At 42.6% G+C, this 22,894-nt stretch overlaps 1 protein-coding gene across 1 annotated transcript in view; it reads right to left on the bottom strand.

Annotated features, from left to right (window-relative positions):
- Positions 1 to 22,894, bottom strand: part of LOC127625145 (netrin receptor UNC5D-like) — a 291,561-nt gene that overhangs the window by 57,771 nt on the left and 210,896 nt on the right. The window contains exons 3-4 of the mRNA XM_052100235.1: positions 9,955 to 10,098; positions 9,264 to 9,367 (exon numbers count right to left, since the gene is read on the bottom strand). Coding sequence (XP_051956195.1) covers positions 9,264 to 9,367; positions 9,955 to 10,098 — 248 coding nt within the window. The remainder of the gene's footprint in view (positions 1 to 9,263; positions 9,368 to 9,954; positions 10,099 to 22,894) is intronic.

The raw sequence follows: 22,894 nt of genomic DNA on the forward strand, positions 1-22,894 counted from the left end.
GGAGTCTCTGTTTATGTGTAAGTTCTTGCCCTCTGCACAAGAACATCACAGCAGAAAACACATGCATGGTGTGGCTAAAATTGCTTTACTCCCTCTCTACAGCCTTAAAGAATAATGGAGGCAGGAAAATCAATATATCAGCCATCAGATTTTCATGTGTGAGAAATTTCGCTTTCTCGCTCACTCATCTTTGTGATGGCCGGAGAGAACTCTTTCATCATATGCTTTTAATTTAACTCTTTTTGTCGTTCCAGTCTAGAGCTCCCAGGAACAGTGGTGGTTCGGTCTCTATCCTTTCGATCTCTCCCCTCCATTGCACCTCATATGCCCCCTTCTCCATGTTTATGGTTGGCCCTCAACAGCTATAGACAAATACACACTACAAAAATTATGTTTTAAAGTCTCTGTGATTGCATTTGACCAGCATAGTTTTCGTTCATGTGTTGATGTATTGCCAACACAGTCCCGTGGCAAATATTAGGATATCGTACGAAACTTAGCTCGTAAGGAATGGTAGGACTTTCATTCCCATAGAGACCAAACAGAATTTCAAATCAGTACAATACAGTGTGGCACGGCGGAGGGCGGGGCCGGGTCATGATCCTGCACACCCGGTCCCGTATTAGGCTAATTAAGCCTCAGAGAGGGATAAAGGTCGACAGCCTTTACACTGGTGTCGAAATCTGGAAAGGAGGAGGCGAGAACCGGCTTGACAATATAAATAATATTTTAATATAAAACTTAAACAAAAGACAAACACACACATATGACGGACATGTCCGTAAACGATCTCTCTCTCCTGCACGATCCTCTGCAGTCGACCTTTATCCCTCTCATAGGCTTAATTAGCCTAATACGGGACAGGGTGTGTAGGATCATTTTTGCTAGCCTCATATAAAAAACTTCATTTAAAGAAAAGAAACGTCAGTGAAATTTGTTTACTCATTCCAGATTAAACAAATCTCGTTCCAAACCCAAATGTTTTCATCTGTTGTACACTAAAATAATTTTCCAATTAATATCATGGTTTCATTTTAGGGTTTTGGGTGAGAGATTTACGGTTAGGTTTAAGGTTTGGGTATCGGGTTATCCTTATGAGAAATTGTAAGGATGCTTGTTTAAAACCCTAATGTATCTCTTTCCTCTGTGGTACACAAAAGTGATTTTCCTATTGAAATCATAGGTTTAGGGATTGGGTTAGAGGTTACACTTTATAGTTCGGTTTAGGATTGGGTTTAGGGTTAATCTATGGAGAAATCTTAATAATATCGTTCACTGGTTCATAAAAGTTGCCTGTTTTTGTATGAACCAACACAAGTTCTGTCGATTTTACCATTTCATGCTATTAAAATGACATGTCATGAGATCGGGTTGTGTATTTGTTATGGTTACCCTGTCTTGTTTCACTGTTCCCTCTTGTTTGCCATTTTGTCACTTTTTGCATTCCTTAGTTTTCACTTTTGGCACCCTTGTAACTCCATAGTCTTGTTTTCCCTCGTGTTCACTGTTCATTGTTTTCACCTGCCCTTGTTAATTTGTCATTTGCTTCTGTTAATCACCTTGTTATCTAGTTTGTGTTCTGGTTGTTCATTGGCCCCTTTGTCCCACATTCTTGTATTTAAACCATGTCTGTTTGTTCAGTCTCTGTCAGTCATTGTTTGTTAATGGAGGTATGTTGTTAGCCTTGTATGTGGTCCCTGCCTGAGTTCTTTGTTTGTGTTCATCGTTTTATGTTTTATTTCCCCATTGAGGGTTGTTCCTTTGTGTTTACTTGTTTGTTTATTTATTTAATAAATTCTTAACTGCATTTGGATCCGCATCTCCTCGTCTGCCTCTCTGCTCAAGCGTTACAGTATTTTATATTGAAACAGGAAGTGAGACAACACATTTTTAATGGCTTGTTCTCCTTTTATAAATGTTTTTTTAAATAAAAAAAAATAGCCAATAGGCTTTAGTTACATTTAATGGTAGGGCTGAACGTTTGGACAAAAAAATCTAATTGCTATTCATTTAAACTGCGATATGATAAACATAAAAAAAAAATATATATATATTTTAAGTATAATTTTAACCAAAATTAAACCATGTTTTGTCCAAGCTTTACTGCCAAACTGAAATACTGTTCCAGAAATGGTGTTCACAATTGAGTCCTCTAAAAAGAACATAACGAAATAAATAAATAGCTAAAAAAATTTAACGTATTAATTCAGCGCTATACATTTTATAAAAAATAACGTGTTAAAAAAAATGTACGCAATTAATCGCAATGCCCCTGGACCGTAATAAGGAAGATTCCTGAGAAATACAAGATTGTAGTACCACCTGTTTACTCCAGAGAGCATTAAGTGAAATTTCAGCTGTATGAGCAACGCGCAGTTTATACAGTGAAGAAAACATGTTCAAAACACTTGATGGAGCGCAAATTCCAACTAAGGGATCTCAAGATGTGTTCTAAGTATTAAACTATATTTAACTTGACACAGTGACCTAAAAATTTTATGTTTATAACACAACACACCCGAGATGCTACACAAGCGTGTCTGACGCAGTTGTAAATTGACGGGTCCTTAAGCAAGCCCTCATAATAAATCTCCAACTGATTGACAAATAAACTTGTGAAATGGATTGCTGTGAACTGTGTGCCAATGAGTGACTTATGATCAATAATATGGTAGTAAACAATATATTGTATTCTAAAGCTGCTTTATGTATCATCTTATCAATGATTAACTCTTCTGCCTCAAGAATGTAATGCATTTTGATTATCTGAATTTTTTTATTATATATATATATATATATATATATATATATATGTATATATAACTTAAAGATAACTATGTATAATTATTTCATCATTATATATTGAATTATTGTTATATGATGGGCTTTCAGCAAATATTTGTATATGTGTTTAATCGCGATTAATTATTCAGGACACCATGTAATTAATTCAATTACAAATTTGAATCGATTGACAGCACTAATAAAAATAATTCTCATTATAACTATAATAATTTTTTTACCATAATTATTATTATCATTCAGTAGTAATACATTTCTTTAATAATTTCTTTACTTACTATTTAGACCGGTAAAACCCTAAAGCCTTTATTACGGCAAGTTTTTATTGTTTGTAGTTGAGTTGACAATAGCTTTTTAATGCAGTGAAATGCTCTCATCTGCCTTGCTGTCAACAAAAACCTACTCTCATGGGGTTATTTTAAATGTGTGTATTAAATTGTAATCACCAAACAGTCATTACAATTTAAATGTGAAATTACACAAATGTGCAATTAAAGAAAACCCGGGGCACTTTAAGTAATGCGCTCGGTGCACGTTAACACACCAAACTGAACGCAGAGCACATCTGTAACCCAGGGAAACCGACAGACAGTATTTGTGTGTATAGAGCACAGAACCACTCTGAAACCACATGTTAAACCACACGTGAAACCACATGAGTCATCAATATTGTTGGTCCATTTTCCCAGAAAATAAAGACTGAAATTTTTTAATGCGTATATCTTTTTTAGTTAAACATTTAGAAGCACATAGTGAATAGAAGAAACTGGTTTGAATGCTGGCCGTGAGTAGCAATGAGTAACAGTGAATGAAATTGTGAGAGAGCGAAAGAGCACACGCGGAGGGCAAGAAAGAGAAAAAAACATCCACCGGTTTCCCCAAGCACTGTTTCGTCCATATTTTTCAGTTCTTTTTCTTGGTCTGTGCAAATCAGTGCAAAAACCACCGTAAGCCCTTCCTTCATGTTTGTTGATCAACTCTCGTGTTGCTATGTGCTTGAGTTTGTATGGGCACAAAACTGTAGGATAGAACTGTAGGACTGTCTAGTCAGCGATTAGTTGAGTAGTCTGTGCACCAAAATGACAGAAATAAAAAGAAACTGTGAAGAACTAAAAAAACTAATGCACACGTGTGCAGGGCATCAAGCTTCAGTCTTGCAGTGTGGGATTAATCAAGTCATGTTGCCTGCTTGACTTGACAGCGTTTCCTTTTAGTAAAAAAAATTAATCAATTACCCTGTGTTGTCAGATTGAATGCATCGAGTACCAAAAAGATATCAGCTTGGCTTTTATTTGAAAACACCTTCTTTCGAGAACCTGCATTACTTGTTATCTAAATTCTTTCATTTTCTTTCTTTTAATTATTTCCCTTATCTGAGACTTAATCTAAAGCTTTTCCGTTATCAATGATTCCATCTCGTCTGTTGGCGAAAAAATCTCTTGCATTCTGTACGAGTGTGAGTGTTTTAAATTCAAATCACAGGCTGTTTCTGGGTGTGCATGGGCCTCTGGGGGTCGGTAGGAGATGGAGAGAAGAGAGGGGAGATGAACACTAAGGGACAGATTCAAATGAGTGTGATAAGCCTCTGGTCAGGGAACAGAGGAAATTAATTTGCTTAATTAGCACATATTTTCCAATTTAAACCCCATGAGCATGGACTGCCACACCCACCAACTAAGCCTCTCAAAGGACAACACAGATAACCTCTGATGTCATGATAACTGAACCTCTTTCTTAACATCGTTTGGAATCACAGTGCAAGCAGTAGCCCCTGTTACACTGGTTATAGAGAACTGCGGGTGTTCTCAAGGACATTAACAGCCTGAAAATTCTATGAGGGCATATGAAATGTCCAGTAATCATCTGAAATTATGGAGTCTGAGATAATATTCCAAAGTTGGACATGAAAAAAGCATAATAACACTATACAAAGATAAGAGAAATCGAAAACATTAGCTAATCCTGGGTGCATTTCCCAAAAGCATCGTTAGGCAACTATGGTTGTAAGTTCCATGATTACCAACATAGTTCAATGATTTGGTGTTTCCTGAAACTGTAGTTCCAACAAACATTCCCAAACAGCATCACAAAGTTGTGTGGTTAGAACTACAGCTCTTTACCTATGGTTAGAATGATAGTTCCTTATTAGTTTGATGTGTGGACATAATTTCAGTTCACTGAGACTTCTATATCTTTTATTCCATATATATCTTTCTTTCTGTTAAGACTTTGATCACGTTTACTTGCATTTAAAAACAAGACTTATTCAGGGTTTTGCAGAAAGCTGCGTTCTGAAACATAATTTATATATGAATCCAGCCCTATGCATCTCTGTATGTTTTTTGATGGTAGCTTCTCACTTCTGGGAATGCAGGTCGCTACATAACCCAATGTGATTATTAAACTGCAAAAGGCTGATATTTGATTAAATAAATATGTAGTCTGTATGTGCCTTGTGCTTCAAAGTGAATTAGCGCTTTGATCACTGCCATATACTACAAACAGATAGCAGATCTATCTGCTCTGTGCAATGCTATTGCTCTGTGCAAAGCTCATGATGGTGTTTTCTGTATATGAGCCAGCTCAAAAGGTATGAGCAACTGGTGTCGGCACAACACCAGCTCAATACAGTCACAAGTGCTCACAATTGAAGCATGCAGCACATGCAAACTATATATTTATCTCATTAAATTGCAGCCTTTGCAGTTTAAAAATCACACTATACATAATGTGATTTTAATTTGTGTGCTGAATAATTTTTGGAATGACAATTGTATGTCAGATGGTATCAGTTTTTGGTATCGGAGCAGGAGTACATGAGTGCGGTATCGGACCCGATTCCGATACCAGGAACAGTATCAGAACATCACTATTAAATACCATAGCATAAGGTTACAAAATATCAGAATTAACTTCACCTTTCTAAGTTTCTTCAACTTTTTCAGTGTAATCTAAACTGGCCTTTACTGTATATTAGATGCAATAGTGATGACATGTTCCAGAAGTCAACAACATGGACAAACTTCCTGGTTGGCTGAGCCCTTAACCTATCCTACCACTACTCTATAAAACAAAACAGGCTTAATCTTAACACTAAATAAGGCACTTACCTAACTGGTCAATCCAATTAGCCTTGAAACTGGTAAAACACCTCATAATATTGTAATTCTGGGAAAAACATCACCCTCCAGATTTACATTCATTTAGACGGAAACTGAAAGTGACAAGAAGGTAATTACAGAAGGAGGTCTCGTCCGGGTTTGTTCTATCCTTCTCAATTAACTTCCAGTTTCATTAATGACCCTTTGCATCACTTTGCTTCAATCAAGTCCATGGCCCCTCACAAACGCTGTGATGACTTTCACTGAATCACATTAAAGACATGAACTTTCCAAATCCAACGGTGCTCTTTCAAATGCAAGTATAGACTGGACTCGACGTGTCCTTCCTCTTCATCCCCGTCTTGACAGTGTGGGCCACACCGTGTTTATTGCTGAATAATTAAATTTTAAGCACTTTAAATGACTTTGCTTAGTCAGACTGAATTATTAATTGCATTCCAGGATAAAGATTGTGAAGTTAATATGAGCTTAATGATTGGTTTGCTCTTTCAAAGTTATTGAGAGGCTTTTTTTCACCCATCTTTGCTGTGAGTAATCTTTACTTTGACAGTTAATATTGCACTTTCATTTCCTTGTTGGTGTAACTGTTTTAATTATGTTACGTTCATTATTCAACAGGGATGATCTTACAGCTCCAGGGAAATGATATTTTCTAAACAGGTTTCTATTCAGCCAGAAAACAAACAAAGGACAAGGATGACACATGCCAGAAAAAAACAACAACGACATAATTGTTCTGAGCTTGTGACCTTTTGGAAATGTCTTCAAAAAAAAAAAAAAAAAATCAAATACAAGGGATTTAATCAAGTTTTCACGTTTCACTGCCAAAATCATCCGAGCAAAATAATTAACCGTAGAGGCGTAGAGGTGGCATTTCAGCAACGGCCTGGCAATGTTCTCCGAGTCCTTGATCAATTTCTAGTCTCAGACAGATTTGAGTTCCGTCCAAAGACGGTATCAGTCAGCAAATGGTTGAGCCATCTTGGCTCAAATATCCACCCGGTGGCAGAGTTCTCTGGCTTGACCTTTAGACTTAAAGTGGCAATGATTACAGAAGGAGTGCTCAGCTGCCAACCCATAATCTCCAGCAACGAACCCTTCTGGTATGACACACACTGCATTGGACCTGGATCTTGGCTCTGTCTCAAACATTGCCTAAGCCTGGCTTCCTCTGCTTTAACACAATGGCTATCCTTTTTGACAGAAGCACCATGTTGGCTCTAGTAACTATTGATTAGCTGTAGTGGTGGTTGTGCATGACAACATCCATCCAGACTGCAGGCAGCAGCCCACCATACAGGCATTTTGGCTTGGTTTCCAATGTAACAGATGGCATGAGATGAAATGTGTTTTCTTATTTCTTCTTGTTCTTTTTTTTTAAGCTGATGTTACATGTGCTCAAGTTGACCTATTTTAAGCATTGCTTGTTCTGAAACAACTACAAAGAATATGGAGCATATGAAATACACACAACCCCCCCCCCCCCAAAAAAAAAAACCCAACAACAAAACAAGGAATCTGTCAGCAACCTTTTTTGTCTTTCCTCCAAGAGGCACTCACAGCGGTATCACTTATCATTTCACTAGAAAGTGGGGCTTGATAATAATATGACACTGGGTTTATGAGAGGCAATTGCCAGTTTTATAAGCACATGGATAACCTCCTAATCTTGTCGCAAAACTCAGTAGGAGGCTCAATATTATGCACTCGTGGTGACTGAGATGAACTTGAGAACTAGTTTTTTGATTATTTCTTAGTCGCTAACAGAATTTCTTATCATTTTCTGCAATGCACATTCCTATAGAAAAATACAAGTGAAACAGGGATTATAGTTCACTCTTGCAGCCTCCTTCCCAAGAGAATGAGCTTCACAGGGACATAGGATAGTTCGGAGGGGTAGGATGGGATTCGATCCGCATTATTCAAAGTGTGGCTCTTATCTGTACTGGTATTCATGCATAAATGAGAAAAGGCAAGTGACCCAGCAAGTGGAAGAGGAGAGGCCAAACACAATCTGTCCACTCGAGCTGAATCTGTTATCTCTCATTGGATCTATGAAGCATGGTGTGCGGTTCTTCTTCTGATACACACATATAGAGACACACATGTTTATTTTTCTATTATGATGGGTAATTTTTATTGGCTTCTATTGTTTTTTCTCTCTGCGTTTTACAGTACCTTAAGCGTCTATTGTATTTATTAAAAGCTACATATAATTACTATATATTAATCGTACACCTAACCCTACCCCTATATATATATATAGGGGTAGGGTTAGAGTATCTGATCATATATAGTAATTATATGTAGCTTTTAATAAATACAATAGACGCTTAAGATACTATATATATATATATATATATATATATATATATATATATATATATATATATATGCATTAATAAAAAATGCTTTATTAATTAACCAATTTAGCTATTTTTAAAAGGAAAGCAAGCTAAGTAAACCAATGTGTCCACACTTAGGGGCCATTCAGACAGAATTGCATAAAAAATAGAAACTAGACAAAGCAATGAATGGAACTTTTGTGATACATTTAAGAAGTCTCAGAATGTGATTTATGTGAAGTTGTTTTATTGGCCAAAGCTTCTTAAAAACACAGCATCCTGCATGAGATGCTGAAAAAAAGATTTACGAGTACGATGGTCAAAGATGTCCAGCTAGCATATAGTATGTTTTCACAGAAAACCAATGGCAAAACAGCACAGATGGATGCAAAAATGTGTTCAGTGTGAATGGTCCCTCACACACACATAGAGCCATGAGAACACTAGCAAGGAATATAGCAGGGGTAACATAAAGGTGCAGATTTGTCATTTACCTCTCAACCAATAAATACACATGCACACTTTTTTTTGGAAAATTTCAGAAAAAAACAAAGACAGTCAGAAAGGAGACAGTTTTTAAAAAAAGACACCAGACCTTCTAACACTGTTTTAGCTAATGCAATAAGAACATATTTGCTAAAAAGCCCCTCAAAGATCAACAGACACATGTACATGAAGAGCAGATCCTGAATCCAAAATAGAAATGCACTCTATCATTTCAGGGCCCTGCATATGATAATTATAATGCACATACCAGTACACTCTCGTAAATGCAACCCCACTCATGCCTAATATGTGGAAAAGCTGGCTTATAAACTGTGTATTAGGCTAAACTGTTGTGGCATGAAAACTAAAATGGTGTCACATAAATCAAAATGTCTAGATAAACTGAATTATGTAGATCGAAGAAACTGTTGTCTCTGAGGTCATTTTAAGCTTGCGATACTTTAGCGAAATGCTGCCCAGATAGTGGGTGCTGTGAACCTCTACTGACCTCAGCTGCAGGCACTCCCTCTGGTGGACGGCAATGGAGAACAATCATGCCATTGATCGGCACCTCCAACCCTTGTGGCTCCTGTTCGAAATTCTTCCTCAGATCTATATGTAGGAAGACATATGGTCTATCATTAGCTACAGGTAGCTATTGCATTTCAAGTGAAAAGAAAACATTTTTAGTAGACAACTTTTCTTCTAAATTTAAATCCAGACTACTGAACAGCCTGCCAAAGAAGGCAAAGGTGGACTGTTTTGAATGGCTGATTTAATGTTAAGTGTAGGTTTGAATCTCATGTTGGTGATATGTGTCATTTTAAAGGTGACGTGGGTCATATTTTTTGCAGTGTTAAAAATACTCACATATACAAGTGTTTTGTGTCTCTGTGGCACTTTCAATATATTATGTCAATTATTATTATTTTTTTGTATTTGTTTTTTGCAGTCCAACATGTAAACCACTAGCTCAACCAATAGCGTCATTTGGGGGTTGGACTACCTGTTAGTCCAATTAATGGTAGGCAAGTAAATAATTTTGGAAACAATTATTGCCATTTCATTTGGTGCAACACACATCACCTTTAAACAAGTTATCTCATAAGGTCCAGTATTTTAGAAAGCATATATTTATGAGAATTAAAAAGTAAAAATCTAGAATCTTGATTAAAGAAACAGGCTATTATGACACTGACATGCGATGCGGACAGTGGCTTTGCGACTCTTGGAGGTGCCCAGATGACTCCAGGCCACACACAGACACCAGTAGTCTTCTGGTCCATGGAAGTCCTCCACCTGCTGTCTGGAAACATTAATCATCACTTCACGGATCTTAAGCCCTGCATGGAAAGAAAAAGAGCAGGATTAAGACTAGGGTAACCAGAAAACCATGTTACAAATTGGATCTTGAAAATGTGGCCTGGTTGGCATTTCGATGTGGTGGGCCACCCATGTTTAAATACAGCCCATTATGATTTAATTAATTGTCTTTGTTTGAATTTACAACAGTTGTCAAAGAACAGAAAAAAGATTAAAGAAACATTGTTTATTGCGAATGGCTAAAATAAGTCAGACTGTTCGGACACAGATAAACTACAGCGAGTCAAACCAAAACTTTAACTCTCATGATGGGTATTGATCTCTACTTTTAACAATTGTTTGTAGTTATCAAACTAAAGTTAAGACTAATTATCATGACAAATGCAGTCATGACTTAAAATCGAATGGGATGTAGGGGGTCGAAAAGTCTGAACTGTCCTAATTCTATCGGGAGGGTCTGATCACCCTAATTAAGAAAGTAAAAGTGATGCAAAGAGCTTAATTTATAATGGCTAAAATGTCTTTAAAAGAACAAGTTAACAAACACTAAAATTAAAAGCCAGTTAAGCTGTATTCCCTCAGAGAGTTAGTGCTCAAAATAAACAGCCCTGCCACAAACCACAGATTTATCGTAATGTTCAAAAACACACACACATACATTATATATATATAAATGATTTTTTTCTTCAAATTTCAACATGTATAAGACCAATTGGCCCTAGTCTGTGTAAACAGCTGTCACAGCTTACTGAATCCTTGAGGTTTTTATATACTCTTGTGTGAACTACAATCAGGTAGGACTAGATTAAACATTTTAAATGCTGTGTGCCTTTGTGAGTCAGAGAGAGAGGGAGAGAGTGTGGGAATTATTAAGGAATAATGTGTTTTCCTCCTATAGAGAGTTTGTACGAGTTTTCAAACGCAATCCCCGGGTTCGTCTCCAACCAGGCTGCTCTCTTCCAAAATTGCTCTATAGTGCATTGCTCCTGTCATAAGCTTCATTTTAGTGCTATTGTCATGCCGACCAATCATTAGATTATGCAGGCGGTGTTTGAGCTGGTGTATTCTCACAGGCGATGCCCGGAATGCGCTTAGGAAAGTCGACGTCCGGATAACATCGACATTGAAAGGAAAACAATGCAGGCTTGAATCCGAGCACTGACATACCCTGCCAGCCCTTGACACAGGTGCATGCAGAACAATACAATACATAAGAACAATAATATAAAAAAATTACTGATGCAGTAAGATCAATTAATAATCAATACAAAGCAGTCAATAAACGTCTTCCAACTGCAAACTAAACATTAACATGACAGTAATATGGTAACAAATAAGCCTTTAATAAATAAGAGAAGGGTATGTGTGAGTGGGTGTGTGTGAATGGGTGTATGTGTGTGTCTGTAAGGAGAGAAAGAGGGCACAAAATGTCAGACGTGGCTCTTGTGGAGAATACATCATCCAAGGTTTCTGGACAGAAAATGTTGTTGCGAATGTGGGCGGAGAGACCGTTCATGGCAACTGCCAGTTTAACGCATGTCTCCGCTGGTACGATAACTTAGGGACAAAGCTGGGCTCTATCGCCATGTTATCTGCTTGCTAAATGTGTGTGCACACTATAATAACAATTTTATAAATGTTATAACACGCTATAATAATCTATCTCTGCCCAGACGTAAAGCTCTTACTTGAGTCGCATGAGGACCCGGGACGAATGTGTGTTAATCCATCGTTTGACTCCGACTCGGTTCCTCAAAGTTCGAGAGATGACGGGAGGCCGTTTCCTCACTCTATCGGCACACGGTACTGCTGCTGATTATTATGGTTGTAGGGTTGTTCATATGACATTAATAAAGCGAAACACAATAAAATCAAAGGACAGCAGGAAAAATGGCATACCATATATGTAAGGTAAGAATAGTTGTTATCTATAATTATTTCAGATGTCCATAGACTTGCTTGCATTCACGTTTTGACACAGTTTGAGAAATATAGACATTTTCTTTGTGAATATAAATCTATCACTGTAATCATACAACTCAGAACCCAATAATTGAGGTTATAATTGTATTTCTCTACCTAAAAAAGGACTGATTGCTTTAACCAGAAAATATATGACTCGCAATTAAAGGTTTTAGACAATAAAACCAAGTCACAACTGACAAATGTTGAGCTAGATTGATGTAGAAATCACGTTAAATCTGACCTGGCTGTTCAAATTAGATAAATCATATCTAATTTGCACCACATTAATCTGTGGTGTGAATGTAGCAACTGTGAATTTGGAAGTGCTTACTGAAATTCTAATCACTGCCCCACACTGGCAGAAACTAGAAGTGTTGTTGAACAAATGTGAAAGTGTGAGTTCCAGTTAGCAGGTGAAATATCCACAGAGTGACACCAAATGTCATTTGTATTTTAGTTGTAAATGATGTAATACAGACAACATTAATGTATTTTTTAACTGTCCTTAACTCAAACTCTAATCCTATACATTACGTAACCGGAAGTGCAGTAGATCTAAATACATTTTTGAGCAAAAATGCAACCTCCAATTTGTGTTCTCTAATTTTTATGTGAACACCATTACTTCCCAATTCCCAAAGGACCAGAACCCATGTCTCGGAGGTTGCTCGTGCAACATGCTATCAGTAGCGCTAGAGGGTAACTGTTCACACTTCATTAGATTTGGCAGAATAGGGTTTATTTCAGGGTATATGAACTTTCGGAAGCAACTTGTAGTTTCCCTTTATGAAAATGTTGGCTTGTAAATGGAAAAGCTATACTGATTTAAAAACACCCGAGCTGTCACCTTTTAAAAAAAGAAATAATTAGTAGTATTGTTACTTTTGAGTAGTTACTCCCCAACACTGTGATCCACACTGCAGAGTGAATACTGAAAGAGTAAGTTAATGCTCAGAATAGTAAAACATTTTTTAACTGAAACCGTACTGTGAATTAGAGACACAGTTAAGTTTAGGGTGAGTGGAGGCAGATTTATGACTATGAAACTCTGCCGCACACAGCAGCGTTAATACAAGCTTTCATGTGGGACTCTGTGGGTGAATTTGCTCTAGCGAGAGAAAATGAGACTCATCTTTAATGATATTAAGGTAAGCAATGGAAAATCTATTCAAAATTCCTTAGTCCAAGAATTGTGCTTTGCTGTGAGATATGAGCTCAGAGCTCTAGAAACTCTCAAAAAGAGGGAGAAAGGGGGAGCGAGAAGATTTGAAATGAAAAGGCTATTGCTAAATACAGGCAGACTTGAGTCAGGTCAGGACTCTAAGCATCTTTAATCCTTTCAATCTAAATGATTATCTTTCAAACAGGCCTGTGGGGAACAGAACAGCACTGACAGAACAGAACTGAGCTTCCTGTGCCTAAAGGAGGTAAAAAGATTGTAGCAGGCACCCTGAGTATAGCACACCTACTCCAAATATCTGTCAAATATAACCAATAAAATTCCCCTGCTGACTGTTCCGATGAAGTGTTGTATATTCCCAGAATAATGCGACTTTGCTGAATATATACACAGAACCGGACAGACCCATCACTCTTGGGAACAAGAACAACTGGGCTGGACCAATCACTGTGGGATTCCTTTATTACGCCAATATCAAGCATTGCATCCAGTTCCTCCCGAACGATTTTCTTTTTATGTTCGGGCAAGCGATAGGGGTGGCTACGTACCACCACTCCCGGCTCGGTCTCGATGTGGTACTGGATGATGTTTGTATGACCCGGTAGAGGGAAAACATCATCTGCAAACTCCTTTTGCAATTCGGAAACCTCTGTGAGTTGACACGGTGAGAGGTGGTCTCCACAAGTGACTGGGGTGTTATGATTGCGGTTTTTATTTACCTCCGGTCCTCCTTCCACCCTCTCCGGAACTACCGTGGCCAACGTCACAGGGACCTCCTCCCTCCACAATTTCAGGAGGTTGAGGTGATATATCTGATGTGCGCCCCCTCTATTGGTTCGTTTAACCTCATAATCGAGATCCCCCACTCGTCGTGTGACCTCAAAGGATCCTTGCCACTTGGTGAGTCATTTAGAGCTCGATGTTGGGAGCAATACGAGTACCTTATCTCCCGGTGCAAATTCCCTTAGCTGAGTACCCCTGTCATACAGCCGGAGTTCTTGAGCCTGGAGCAAATTCTCCTGTGTTAATTGCCCCAGTGTGTGGAGTTTTGCTCAAAGTTCAAGAACGTACTGAATTTCATTCTTACTATTAGAAGATCCCGGATGACGTCAAGCACTCCGCGCTGGCGCCGCCCATACAGCAGCTCGAACGGGGAAAACCCTGTGGAGGCTTGCGGGACTTCTCGCACTGCGAATAACAGGGGGTCGAGCCACTTATCCCAATTCCTAGCGTCTTCGTGCACGAACTTACGAATCATATTTTTGAGCGTTTTATTAAATCGTTCCACTAAGCCATCTGTCTGCGGATGGTACACGCTAGTGTGAATCGACTTAATGCCCAACAATTTATAAAGCTTGCGAAGTGTACGTGACATAAAAGTTGTGCCCTGATCGGTGAGGATTTCTTTCGGAATCCCCACCCGGAAGATTATTTTGAAGAGTGCCCCTGCAACACTACGTGCTGAGATGTTGCTCATAGGCACTGCTTCCGGATATCGCATTGCATAATCCACCAGGACTAATACAAAGTGATATCCGCGTGCTGTCTGTTCTAATGGCCCGACGAGGTCCATCCCAATTCTTTCGAAGGGGACCTCGATCAGTGGAAGGGGGAGCATTGGCACTTTTGGGGTGGCCGGTGGGTTTACCAGCTGACATTCGCGGCACGCCGCACACCACCTGCGGACGTCGCTGCCAATGCCCGGCCAATACAAACGGGCTATTAGACGGAGCAGTGTTTTCCTTTCTCCTAGGTGACCCGCCGTGGGATTATAGTGAGCTGCCTGGAAAACCATTTCCTGGCAGCTCCGAGGAATTAACAGCTGTGTTACATTTTCCTTTGTTTGAGCGTCCAGCGTCACTCTATATAACTGGTAATTTATAATGGAAAAATAAGGATATGGAAGGGCAATGCCCAGCCGGAGTGGTTGACCATCGATTACTCTCACTTGGTCAAAGGCGTTCTTAAGTGTTTCGTCCCTCGACTGCTCCAAAGGGAAATCCCCCTCAGGGAATTCCCTGAGAAGAGGGGCGGTAGCCTCGCCCCTTCCCTCGTCATTCTGACTTGAAGCGGTCGAGGACGGCCCCGGCTCCGCCTCCCCTGTAAAAGCATCGCACATCTCCTTATTTTAGTGCAGGACCCATCCACGCAAATTCCCTCCAATACATTTCTAAAACCCGGCCAATTGGTCCCCAAAATCAGCAGATGAGAAAATCTAACCGCTGCCTCCATTCTATGTTCCCCCCCCGGAATTTGATCACCAAGGTCACCATAGGATACTTGTGAACATCCCCATGCACACACCTCACCCTCACCAGTTTAGCTGTTCCCAAAGCTAAGTTGGTGGATGGTGGTCTGATTACACCCTGTATCTCGCAATGCTTGGTGAGTACTCCCCTTGATTCTTACCGGTATCCTGTACGCTCCGGCCCGATCAGGGGCAGCCTGCGGGATATTGGAGATCCGCACCACCGTCCCCATGGTCCCCGCATCTTCAACATGCCGGCCCAGGTGCTACGCCCATACCTGCGTCGGCAGGCGCCCCCACCTGAGGGGGAGAGCGGCTGGAGATCGGGAAGGGGAATGTGTTGCTTCCCATGTCCGGGAAGCTGGTCTCAGGAAACCTCCTCGCCTGCGTGGGGCAGGAACGGGCCCTGGAGAGAGAGTAGAACGAGAGGGCAAAGGGAAAGGGGAGGGGGAGGGAACAGGGGAAGACACAGGGGAAGGGGGAAGGGAGAGAGAGAGAGAGGGCTCCTCCGCCCTCGGGATCGCCGCCATGCGGTCCTCCGCGAGCCGGACAGCTGCCTCCAGCAACGCCGGGCGGTGGCACTGGACCCACTCCGCCATTCTCCTGGGCATGCATTGCGTGAACTGCTCCAGCACCATCTGGTCGATCAGTCCCTCGACGTAGCGGTCCCCCACTTGCAGCCACCTCCGGCAGGCGTCCCGTAGCCGTTGGGCAAAGGCGAACGGGCAGTCAGACTTCTCAAACTTCAAGCCCCGGGAGAGTTTGGTGGTTCTCTTCCGGGCTCCAACCCACCCGCTGCAGGATGGGTCTTCTTAGGTCTGCATAGGCCAGGAGGCTCGTTGCCGGCAGTTGTTGAGCTGCGAGCTGGGCTTCCCCGGACAAAAGAGGACAAGACGAGCTGTCCATTGGTCGCGCGGCCAACCCCAAATCTCGAAGAGGAACGCTTCCGTATTGTCCACGGTGCCCATCTTCTGTAACGCGGGCGTGGGCAACGAGGCACGGGGGTCCGGGGTCGCGGCTGTGGCTGAAGCGGCCTTCTGGCTGACGAGACTCTCCTCTGCTTGAGCCCGCATGATCTCGAAGAACCGACAATCTTGGTCCTGCTGGAGCTCAAGCAGGGATTTTGGTGGCTCTGATGCATTGCAGCGAGGGACTGGAGGACCTCTGCCAGCTGGGAGGACTCTGCGGGGCGATTTCCTTCCATCCCTTGGATAATAATTTTCCCGGGTTTTGGCACCAGTGTAATACAACTCTCCAAGGAGGAAAGGAGGACACAGGGAACAGGGCTTCAAAATCACAGTTGACGTTTAATTTAGCACTCAGCACTTCTACAGACATATAATCTTTTAATACAAAGAACACAGTAGGCTTCTTTGTGTCAGACTCTCTCTCCCTTAGACATAATTTAGCTCAGGTGCAAGCGCCCTTACCGCTTTCTCCCCTAGACGGGTGCTTGACCATGCCCCCTCTGCCACATACTTGTATAAAGGCATATCAAAGAAATATGGAATATGGTAAAGACTTTTCATTATCTAAGGCAATTTTGTCAAAAGTATCTTTCTCTACAGAATTCAAAAGTAGCTTTGTATTCTGACACAAGCACCAAAATCAAATATATAAAAAAAATCTCAATTATTTAATTATATCATTGTCATGGTCTTGTCACTCTGTCAGTTTGGGTTTAGGTCTGGCAGGACCGTGGCATCATCGTCCCATGTATGTCTGTGTTTCATTGTCTGCCTTTGTGTGAACGCACAGTTTCGGTTAAATTCCCTGCAGTGTGCTCTTCGGTGTGTCTTTCCACAGAAATGTCTGTTTACCCTGTGTGTTCAAATTGGCTACTTGTTTGGAGCATGGTGTCTGGATCCTGACTTCCTGTTGGGATCGGTTTTGGTCTGTGTCAGGATTTGGACACTCATGTTCCATGTTCTGTCTGTTATTAATGTGGATGTATTGCACTTATGTCATCTTGGCGCCATGAAATCAAGTCAAATGTTTATGTCTGTCTCTCGCGAACACGGGTGCGCCTCACGTTGCGTTGTGCTCCCGGGATGCGAACTGTCTTGTGTTTCATGTTCCATGGTGTCTGGATTCTGACTTCCCTGTCTGATTCAGATTCGGTCTGTGTCAGGGTCCAGGCATTTATTCTCCATGTTCTGTGTCCGTCTCTCTTGACCGTGGACACGCGTTGCACTTGCTTTGCGCTGCACGCACGGGTCGCAAGCTGTCTTCACGTTATGCTGAGGTCTCTTCGGTCTAAGATTTCGGGTTTGTGTGTGGCAAAACTCTCGCACAAGTGTTGTGGCATTTGCCTCGCGATGTACGCTTAGTTGTTTTACTTTATTTGAAATTTCTAAGCATTCTCTCATCTTGTTTGCTTATTATTAGTTAATTTGCCTCACCTGTCCCCTGTTAACCCGTTTGATTTCTCTCCCTATTTTAGCCTCCTCATGTGTTCTGTCCAGTGCCAGTTCATCTTGTGTACTGTCGGTCTTGTATGTTTGTTCAGTTCCAGTTGGTCTTTTTGGTCTGTTGGTTTATTATCTATCCCCACCTGCTCCGGTCGGTCCTGCCTCCAGTTTCCTAAAACCCAGTCTGGATAATATTTTCCCCAACGGGGTAGTTTATGTTTTGGTTTTATTTTTATATAAAATAATACTTTGGCTTTTTCAATGCTGCACTAGGGTCCTGAGTCTCTTATTCTCTGCGATTCCTGACAGTCATAGCAGATATTTTGCAATTGACCAATTTTTATTGAAGGGCTCTTAAAAACATGAAATGGACTTTATTTCCCAGGTGACTGCCTCAAAAAAGACTTTCTCCTAGAAATTAGTAACCATAACAAAAATAGCCGAGCAACAGCCATTAATACGAATAACAATGCTGATGGATAGCTTTCACCATTTATCTTTGACCTGCTTGACCTAAACGGTCATATTTCTACATTTAGAAACCATTAATATTCATCACAGGAAGCAAAGTTTGACATCACAGGACATGAGCTTCCATGGAATTTGCTCTGAAGCAGCAAAAGAGAACATACTGTACAAGACAATCACAGCATCCGAGCCCTGAAGATAAGTTAAAAATATCACACTTTCCCTGATATCACACTGAAAAATTTTAACTTGATGAATAAATGATGGCGGAAATAAACCTCACCCCTCAGAAATGGAAAACTTCTGTTGGGTTTACTTGGAATGCAAACAATGGGGAGTCTGCCAAGAAAATGAAACCTTACAGTCTTGAATCATTTGTCGATGCTTGAAGGAATCTAGATGCTCAAGCCGAGTTTGGAACTAAATGACAACAAGCTTGAGAGTGACTGCATGGACAAGCAAACTGTTTTACTGGAGGGACCGCTGACTTTAAATAAACCATATAAATCATTGTTTCAGGCCATGGACAGAGACAAAGTGAGTGTGTACAGGCAAAGGAAAGTAGAAAACAATACAGCATGACTAATGATTATGAATGTGTGGCATATGGAGGGTGTTACAGTGGGTGTCAGTGTTGTGTGTAGCCTTATAGGAAGCACATAGGCATTAGCATATGTAATGGTAAACCCATTGTTTCTGATGCACCCATTAGACTAGAAGGACGGAAATCCTCCAAAAACCACCCAAATGTGACTTTGTTTCCTGTCTGCCAAAGACCTTGAGACCATGGATTAGAGATAAATCCCAGATACTCGTTTATAGCGCTTACAAAATCCTCTTTGGAATGGCTTTACTACACACTTGCTTCATCTAATAGTTTTGGTTATTCTTTTACTTTTGTGATTTTAAACACACGCATACAAAGACACACATACAAATGTTGTATTCCTAAATTTTATCCAAGTTGTGTGCCAAAAGTGAGCTGATAAAATGTCCGAGCGCCCAACGGGAACAGAGCATTTTCTCATCCTGTGGCGGTTAAGCAGAATTTTGTTTACTCATGGTAACATGCACTCGTGATAACATTATTTTTGACAATAAAGTCTGTGCAACATCAATGCTCTAATGCGGTGTCAGTCCTCTTTGGGAAATTATTATGATAAGAGGTTTTTTTTTTGTCCATCTGATCATGGATTATATATGATCTTGTAAACATGGATGGACATATAACTGAACAGACGGACGGATGGATGGACAAACAAAGAGATAGATAGATAGATAGAAAGTGATTGAAAAACTATTCACTCTGTGAATCAGTTTAAACTTATAACATAGACAAATGGTCGAAATAATTACTTTTTTGTGAGTGAGACTGTTACGACTGTGTATTTGTCCTTGAGAGCTTCAGAGATTTTCCCTCATAAAAGAGCGAAAAGTATTTTCATTTTCTGTCTTTCTTTTCTCCATTCTAATATTTCTGTGCTCTTGTATTCATCTCTTCCTTCCCCTGACTCTCTATTCATCCTCTGCTGTCCAAGCAGGCTCTTGTTTTCATCCCTGTCTGTACTTTTCACGCCAGATTCAGAGTTGGAGAGCCCCTATAGTCTCCAAGAGAGTCAGTGCCAGCTTTGTCAGTCTTTGCTTCCCCATTCCCATTATCCCCTTTCCTTTCTCTTCCTGTTCCAGCATTTGGAGAGAGGGCAGTGTGTGTCAGTGAAGAGATCTGGCTTGTTGCTGAGTGGCACTGGAGTGTGCTGGGAGAGATTTGGGAAACTAAATATTGGACTAACAATAGTAACACTGTTGCTCTGTATCACAAACTAGTGAACTGCCTATGCCAACATAATTTTTAGGTATCATTAGAGCGCTTCCTACACCCTTGGATTGTTGAATCTTCAAGGAATAGTTCACCCAAAATTGAAAATTCTGTCATAATTTACTCACCTGTATGTCATAGTATCCCTCATGACATTCTTTGTTATGGGAAATACAAAAGGATCAATTGAACCTTCACTAAGCCCTGCCTTAAAAGTGTTTCTGACCAATCCTGTCTTAGCAACTGTTGCACTGCTGCCATTACTCTGATACGCGCTTGCTATTTTCCAATGACAGCCTATGGAAGTGTCACGAATGACGGAGAAGGTAGAGTCGGGACGAGGATTTAAATGCAGCGGGTTTTATTAACAATAACGGCAACACAAAAGAACACCAACAAAAGAAACATCCACGATGGGAAAAGGTAAATAAACATGGAAGGCAAACAAAGGGTTAACTTAACACGGAAAGTAAACACGGGGATGGCTGGAGTGAAAACGACAAAGGAAGCATGGGAACAGGCATCTGACGAAGGAAGCATGGGAACAGGCATCTACATACAACAAAAGACCGACAAGGGAAAGGAGAAACAGACACAAAATACACAAACACAATGAAGACTCAACGAGACACAGGTGAAAACACTGATGAGTGAAGGCAGTGACGGAGGCCGGGAATTGTGGGAAATGTAGTTTAGACGCTCGGACAGTGAGACTACGGGCGGACAACTGGGAAAACGTGACATGGAATGGGAGCGGTGACGGGTGAAACAGAAAACACGGAGCAGACCAGGAAACATGACATAAAAGTGATGGGTGAAAACAGAGGACATAGGACAGACAACACCGGAACGTTACATAATCCCCCCTCAAAAGGACCGGATTCCAGACGGTCCTAAGAGACAGGAGGGAAAAAACAACAGGAGTAAACAGATGTGCAGGGCGAGAGGGGCTAGAAGGGAGGAAAAACAAACAGACCAAAGGGGGCACAAGGCACACATAGACAGAGTAAGGGGGTACAGGGGGCAAGGCAGTCCACGGGGGCAAGAAGGGAAGTGGGACAGTCCACGGGGGCACAAGGGGCAGACCGGAATACCAGGGAGGCCGAGAGGGCAGGTAAGCAGTCTCTGGGGGTGTGTGAAGGGAACCGGGTCAGGTGGCCTGGGGGTGAAGGGAACCGGGTCAGGTGGTCTGGGGGGCGTCCACCGGGTAGGGACAGGTTTAGGAGGTCTGGGAGGTGGCCGCCGAACAGAGGCCAGTTCAGGGGACCTGGGATGTGGCTCCAGGACAGGGACAGGTCGAGGAGGCCTGGGAGATGGCCACCGGACAGGGACAGGGACAGGTCCAGGAGGCCTGGGAGGTGGCCTCAGGGCAGGGACAGGTTTAGGTGACCTAGGAGGTGGCCATAGGGCTAGGGCTGGTTCAAGGGGCCTGGGAGGAAGAGTGGCCACTAGGGGAGCTGGCAGAGCCAAGGAGGACTTCTGAGACGGAGCAGTCAAAGACTTGGGTGGTGGCGCCGAAGGAGGCGCAGGCAAGGCTGCAGGAGACCCTGGGGGCGGAGCTGCAAGGGGCTCTAGAGATAAAGCTGAGGGAGGCTCAGGAGGCGGAGCTGAGGGAGGCTCTGGGGCCTCAGGAGGCGGAGCTGAGGGAGGCTCTGGGGCCTCAGGAGGCGGAGCTGAGGGAGGCTCAGGAGGCGGAGCTGAGGGAGGCTCAGGAGGCGGAGTCAAGGAAGGCAGAGCCGAGGAAGGTTCGAGGGGCTCAGGAGGTGGAGCCGTGAGAGGCTCAGGAGGCAGAGCCGTGGGAGGCTCAGGAGGCAGAGCCGTGGGAGGCTCAGGAGGCAGAGCCGTGGGAGGCTCAGGAGGCAGGGAGGTGGCGCCATAGGAGGCTCTAGAGGCGAAGCTCTGGAAGGCTCTGGAGGCAGAGCCGAGGGAGGTGGCGCTGTAGGAGGCTTGGAAGGCGGAGGCCTGGAAGGCTCTGGAGGCGGAGCCGATGGAGGTGGCGCCGTAGGAGGCTCTAGAGGCGAAGCTCTGGAAGGCTCAGGAGGTGGAGCCGAGGAAGGCTCAGGAGGTGGTGCCGAGGAAGGTGGCGCCGTAGGGGCCCTTAGGGGCGGAGCCGTAAGAGGCTCGGGAGGCGGAGCCGTAGGAGGCTCAGGGGTCTTTGGGAGCAGAGCTGTAGGGGGCTCGAGAGGTGGAGCCGAAGGCTGCTCGAGAGGCGTATCTCTAGTAGGTGCTGGAGTCTCTGGGAGCAGAGCCCTGGGTGGCTCGAGAGGCTTGAGAGGTGGAGCCCTGGATGGCTCGAGAGGCTTGAGAGGCGGAGCCCTGGGTGGCTCGGAAGGAGGAGCCCTGGAAGACTCGAGAGACTTGAGAGGCTGAGCTCTGGAAAGCTCGGGAGGCGGAGCTCTGGAAAGCTCGGGAGGCGGAGCTCTGGAAAGCTCGAGAGGCGGAGCCCTGGAAGGCTCGGGAAGCAGAACCCTAGAAGGTTCGAGGGGCGCTGGCTCAGGGACAGTCGAGGCTACAGGGGCTGGCTCAGGGACGGTCGAGGCTACAGGCGCTGGCTCAGGGACGGTCGAGGCTACAGGCGCTGGCTCAGGGACGGTCGAGGCTACAGGCGCTGGCTCAGGGACGGTCGAGGCTACAGGCGCTAGCTCACTAACTTCAGGGGCGACAGGCTCGCTCACAGTGATGTGCGTAGGCGTTGGCTCGCTCACAGTGATGTGTGTAGGCGTTGGCT

The sequence above is a fragment of the Xyrauchen texanus genome, chromosome 31, assembly GCF_025860055.1.
Source record: "Xyrauchen texanus isolate HMW12.3.18 chromosome 31, RBS_HiC_50CHRs, whole genome shotgun sequence".
Taxonomy (NCBI): domain Eukaryota; kingdom Metazoa; phylum Chordata; class Actinopteri; order Cypriniformes; family Catostomidae; genus Xyrauchen; species Xyrauchen texanus.